Source organism: Erythrolamprus reginae, chromosome 1, assembly GCF_031021105.1.
Source record: "Erythrolamprus reginae isolate rEryReg1 chromosome 1, rEryReg1.hap1, whole genome shotgun sequence".
Lineage (NCBI taxonomy): Eukaryota > Metazoa > Chordata > Lepidosauria > Squamata > Dipsadidae > Erythrolamprus > Erythrolamprus reginae.
In genome coordinates this window covers 188,982,469-188,988,747 of record NC_091950.1, presented here as the reverse complement: position 1 = coordinate 188,988,747, position 6,279 = coordinate 188,982,469, and the positions used below count along the sequence as shown (strand labels likewise).

Genomic DNA, 6,279 nt, shown 5'->3' with positions numbered 1-6,279 from the left:
GGCGCTATTTCGGCTCAGAAACGACGATCGTTCCTCGGGGAGGCGCTTTTCTCGGTGTGCTCCTTTCCAGATGTGTTAAGGCTACAGCAGCTCCCAAAGTTCATTTGCAGCTGGCTTGGGATAATAAAAGCAGTTCTAATAATATAATATAATTCGAATGCAGGGGGATAATAGTAATAATATAGTTCTAATGCAGGGGGGAAATGTTCTTAATTTAATTATTATTAAATTAAATTATTATTATTAGGTTATTAATGTTAAGAATTATTATTAAATTATTAATGTTAACAATTTACATTTATTGGCAACCCAATTCCAAGGGACTCTGATCAAACGGAAGACGTACCATTGCCTTGTTAGGTCCCAATTCTTATCTTCCCAACTTTATCAGGCAAACTTCTTGCATATTTGAGAAATACCAAAAAGCGGGACGAAACTCCTGTTTCGGACCGAGTTCGAAAAGTCAGTCGTAGCAGAAACCAGCTTTTAAGAGGAATAATCGATTTAATGCAGTTAGAGGAATTTGTGTCACATGTCAGATTTATTTCATTTCGGCTTCAAGTTTAGAATTTTAGCTGCTAATTTAGATATTATGATTTTTAAAATTTACATTTTTAATGTATAGTTTTTTAAAATTTAGAGTTTAATAGTTCTCATGAGTAAAAATATTGAAGGAAACCACTGTTTTAAAAGTGGCAAAATTCAGATTCGATAGGGTACTTTTGACAAAGGTTTCCAACCCTATAACCTTAAAAATTAGGTTTATTGTCAAAATATTCTGTTATTCTATTCTATTCTTTAAATAGGTATATAAATACATTAAATGCATATTATCTCAATGATTGTTTATATTACGTCCAAAGTTATGTCCAACTTTAAATACTGTACCTTGCTGAGTATGAAAGAAAATGTTAGATGGCAGCACCTGCTTGATTTTGGCAAGCTAAGATTAGATCTGGTTAGTACAGAATGTAAGGTCATAAATAAATATGAGTTATAGACTGGACAGACAAGCTAAAAGAATATTTAAAAAAAGGAATAGCAAACAGCTTTGTAGCTGTGGCAAGGGAACTACATAAATATGTTTGTGAATTTATCAGTGGTTGAGTTCAACTCTAAGGAAATCCCCTTTTACACTCTTTTACACAAATAAATTACAGATTTAATCTTTATTCAATGGAACAGGGAGTTCTTTTCCTTGTCTCACTGTAAGAAGATAGGTCTGTAAACTGAGGTAAGTGATTTCTGACCATATACATTTCAAAAAAGAGGCTACATTCTTATTTTTCTTTGTTTTGCAAAAGCATAAATACAATGATTAAAAATCTTCCTTCTGAAAATGATGAAAATAAATACATTGGTTTTAATTCAAGTGATGAAATGTGACACTGCTATTCTGCTATAGCAGTGAAAATGTTCTGGCTGATGAAATAAAGATACAAGTAGTCCATTTACAAAAAAAAGTTAGTACTGTATATATTCAACTCACAAAAATACATCTCAGATTGAAAATAAATGAGTATAATATAAAACAGAGCACAAACATAAATCTTTCAACAGCTGGCATGTGGTAGAATAAAATCCAACATCCTATTGTAAACGTTTGTATTCATCTGTCACCTGCCATGTAAACCAGCATCTAAAATTCAGTTTTAAAAATTCAGAAATAGTTTTAGAGTTGAATTATCTACTCATAACATGAACAGCATGATTTGGTCTTTTCATTTAAAGTAGATATTTCTAATGATGCTAGGAATTACAAGCATGTTAAAGTTATTTGTTAGTTCTGTAGTATATACTTGAAAAATATGATAATGATTGTGTGCATGTAAGCACAACTTTTAAACTACAGTTTGAAGAAGCCGGTGTGATCTGATTCACATAGTACATAGCATAGACATATATGTAGATTTGCATATGATATTAAACTAAAAACAAATGAACAGGATTATGACTAAACTATTTCTATGAAAGAAATTAATACATTTTTGATATTGTGTAGGTATCTTGTGAAAAAAGGATATATTTTATTACATGTTAATTACATGTTAATATTACATGTTAACATGTTAATGATATCATTATCATATGATTTTGCATGATATGGACACCAAAGGTGATGATGATAATATTTTTTTGTAAATACTAATTAGACAACTCTGACAACTTTCAATATTCTAGCTTCCAAATATCACAAGATTTTTATCCTTCTCATCTGTAAGTACACATTGTTTGGGCTGGCTTTTAGACTTGGAAAGCAAAGACCTCCATGGCCAATCATGTGAATATCTGGTAGGACTTGGGAGTATGCTTGTATGATTTATACACTAATTTCTTACCTAGCATTTTATTTTTGCAAGTGTTTCTGAAAAGATAATATGACTTTTCCCCTTAAAGTAGTCCCATTTCTGGTTATTTGAAACTTCCTGGAAAATATTGAGTAAAGGCTTATAGGTAGCTTAAATTTACACTGATACAGGTACATATTTGGCCACTTAGAGGTGGGATTCAGCAGGTTCAGACTGGTTTGAGCAAACTGGTAGTAGCGACCTGAGGGTGAGCTGCACCTGCCTGGGTGCAATCTTGTCCTATATCACAGTGTTTTTGACATCGCATGCATGTGTGTATGGCATGCTCAAGAAAATTTCCATGTTGTTTGGTGTCACAGTCATGCATGGATGGTGCACGTGAGCGAATTGCCATGTTTTGTGATGCCGCAGGCATGTGTGCACTCACATAGGCAAATAGATTGTTACAGTATGTGAATCCCATCTCAGAGGCCACTGTTACCAATGACTTATCGTACTTTTTACAAGATTATATTTCAAAAGAATTACTGGATTCCCCAAATCCATTCATGCCAAAAAAAGTATACATGTCATCCCATTCTAAATTATTGCAAATAATCAACTGCTTTATCAGTAGCATCAACTGCTTTTGTTTCCAACTTAGCAGCTGGGCTTATATCCATCCTTTTTTCTGCCAGTCAACTGGGTAGAGGATTAAAACATCCAGCACCATATCAATGATTTTTCCATGACAACTGCCAATGCACTAAAAGATTTTTCTTTACTTGAATTGTGCTGGGATTCATCTTAGTAACTTCTGTTCGTTCTCCAGCGAGTGAAGTATCTGATTCTATTCCTCACTTCTCCAGGAACATTGCAAATCATTTGGACTAGGAATGCAGCAGAGTTCAAATAAAAAAGCAACAGTTGTAGAATCTTTTGTCCTACAGGAATGCTAGTTTGGATGACAGAGGTATCTAGGATCCAATGCAAATGTTTTCTTTGCAATTAACATAGCATTAATATTGTTCTAGACCCAAAGAAAAATTGTATAATTCCAATACACAGTTTATCATTATCTGCAGATACTGTTATAGTTTCTGAAGTAAAAAAACCACACCTTTCTTGTACACTTTAGTAGGAGTATATCAAAATAAATGGTTTGAGGATAAAATCCTCATATGAATTAAGTACACTGTAATAAGAAAAGCCTTGATATTTATGCTTTATACCACTTTTATTGTGATTAAAAAGTCTTTTCTGTTCCATTCTGTTTCATGGGCAATCTTTACGCATCTGCAAAATAAATGTCACATTACTGTCACATGTTATTGTTGAGCAAAAGAAAGTCAACTGTCAGTAAATAATGACATATTTAGTTAATGCTTTTTGAATTGTTCCTTATTGCAATTTTAATAGTTAAAAATTTATTTCCAAGATGAAGGTTTTAAAAAATATGTTTGCTTCTTCTAACAACCTTTGGGGGAAACCACATCAGAATTTTAAACTGTTCTATACCTGTTAAAATACTGTATGCTTTTCTTCCTCAACGTCTTTAAAAACAAATTTGACAGAGACTGAATCATATACTTGATTCCCCTGTTTTCCTGCTAATCTCACTTTTCTGATGAAGAATTCTTGAAACTGGAAAACCTCAAGCATTTTGGCATGACTATAGATTTTAGATTTTTTTTCTGTCTTATGGTCAAGCATGATATGCTTATCACAAGGGTCTGTTCTGGGTCCTATTCTTTTTAATATGTTTGTGAGTGACATAGGGGAAGGTTTGGTAGGGAAGGTTTGCCTGTTTGCCGATGACTCTAAAGTGTGCAATAGGGTTGATATTCCTGGAGGTGTCTGTAATATGGTAAATGATTTAGCTTTACTAGATAAATGGTCAAAGCAATGAAAACTGCAGTTGAATGTTTCCAAATGTAAAATAATGCACTTGGGGAAAAGGAATCCTCAATCTGAGTATTATATTGGCAGTTCTGTGTTAGCAAAAACTCCAGAAGAGAAGGATTTAGGGGTAGTGATTTCTGAGTCTCAAAATAGGTGAGCAGTGTGGTCGGACGGTAGGAAAAGCAAGTCGGATGCTTGGCTGCATAGCTAGAGGTATAACAAGCAGGAAGAGGGAGATTGTGATCCCACTGTATAGAGAGCTGGTGAGACCACATTTGGAATACTGTGTTCAGTTCTGGAGACCTCACCTACAAAAAGATATTGACAAAATTGAATGGGTCCAAAGACGGGTTACAAGAATGGTGGAAGGTCTTAAGCATAAAACGTATCAGGAAAGACTTAATGAACTCAATCTGTATAGTCTGGAGGACAGAAGGAAAAAGGGGGACATGATCAAAACATTTAAATATGTTAAAAGGTTAAGTAAGGTTCTGGAGGGAAGTGTTTTTAATAGGAAAGTGAACACAAGAACAAAGGGACACAATCTGAAGTTAGTTGGGGTAAAGATCAAAATAATGAGAAAATATTATTTTACTGAGAGAGTAGTAGATCCTTGGAACAAACTTCCAGCAGACGTGGTTGGTAAATCCACAGTAACTGAATTTAAATATGCCTGGGATAAACATATATCCATTCTAAGATAAAATACAGGAAATAGTATAAGGGCAGACTAGATGGACCATGAGATCTTTTTCTGCCGTCAGTCTTCTATGTTTCTATGACACTTTGGCTACTTGCATTTTTGTCTGGGTTCCTCTGCCCTTGAGGACATTGAGATATTACAGCGACAGATAAATTCAAGGAAGCATTATATGGTCACAGAGAATTGGCAGGAAAATGGGAATGAATTACCCCTAGTTTAATAGCCATTGATGTAGAAGGTAAGAGGATGAACATTGATTTAAGACACAAAAACAAAATTCCAAATCCTAAAGTTATTGCATTGACACAGTGTGGATCACGACCTGTATTAAATTAGAAAACAATATTGTAATGTTTTATGGCTAAACTTAATTTTTCAGTTTTTCATTGAAACTCTGCTTGTAGGAAAAAAATACAGTATGTACAAGATCTCTGATTACCAAATTTCTACTTTTGAAAAACTGAATTTGATCAAAATAGGCTTCCTCTCCAAAGGACAAGAAACACAAATCTTACATTGTAAAAACAATTCTTACCTCCAGAGAAAAGTACACATGTCTTTTTACAATCTTCTTCACTCTCAAAGCGATTGTCGTTCCCATTGCAGCCACCATACCAAAACTGAGCACAAGAATCGGCTTGCTTATCATAATACCATTTTATTATATAAACGCGGCATGGACCTTGATCTAATCTTAACTGACACTGCGGAGGCCTCAGGACATTTGCTTTAAATAAATAAAAACAACAAAAGATGTAATTTGTATTATTGGAATAATATAGCTGCAATTTAGAAACCCCTTTAATATTCCCAAATAATTTTATAACAGTGTTTCTCAACCTTGGCAATTCTAAGATATGTGGATTTCAGCTTCCAGATTTCCCCAGCTAGCATAGAAAGTATGATCACAAATTACAGAGATGAATGAGACAGAGCCATAGATTTACATCTGCTTCCCAGACGTTTTGCAGTTTTGGAAAAAATGATATTTTATGATGAAGTTCGGCATAAAAAAGAAGTTAAAAAAAACCAAACCATGACATGCAAAGAGCTATCATGGCAATTCAGCAAGCTGGAAAGAGCAGGAGTTGAAATCCAAGCAGATTTGAAGGTCACCTTATTGGGGAAGTCAAGGATCTGAGCATAAAATTATAATTAACTAGAATTTATGTACAGTACTATATGTTGATGATTATACAGAGATATTTGACACTTTGCAATATGTAAAAACCTGTCTTGATGGTAGATGGCATGGAAGAAACCAAGGAATGAGATGGTGGCAGTGTCTTTTCCGCTGTTAGAGATGGCAGGGATGACGGCGGTGGTAAAGATGTTGTTGGCAATGGCAGTGCCAAAGTAACTAGTACAGAGAATATTACAAAGAAA

The 6,279-nt window shown here is 34.1% G+C and overlaps 1 protein-coding gene across 1 annotated transcript in view; it reads right to left on the bottom strand.

Moving 5' to 3' along the window:
• Positions 1-3,549: 3,549 nt before the first annotated feature.
• The window catches only part of LOC139159839 (collagen alpha-1(XXVIII) chain-like), a 55,919-nt gene continuing 53,189 nt past the window's right edge, over positions 3,550-6,279 (bottom strand). The window contains exons 34-36 of the mRNA XM_070737262.1: positions 6,125-6,253; positions 5,429-5,620; positions 3,550-3,584 (exon numbers count right to left, since the gene is read on the bottom strand). Of these exons, the coding sequence (XP_070593363.1) occupies positions 3,577-3,584; positions 5,429-5,620; positions 6,125-6,253 (329 nt within the window). The 3' untranslated portion in view covers positions 3,550-3,576. The remainder of the gene's footprint in view (positions 3,585-5,428; positions 5,621-6,124; positions 6,254-6,279) is intronic.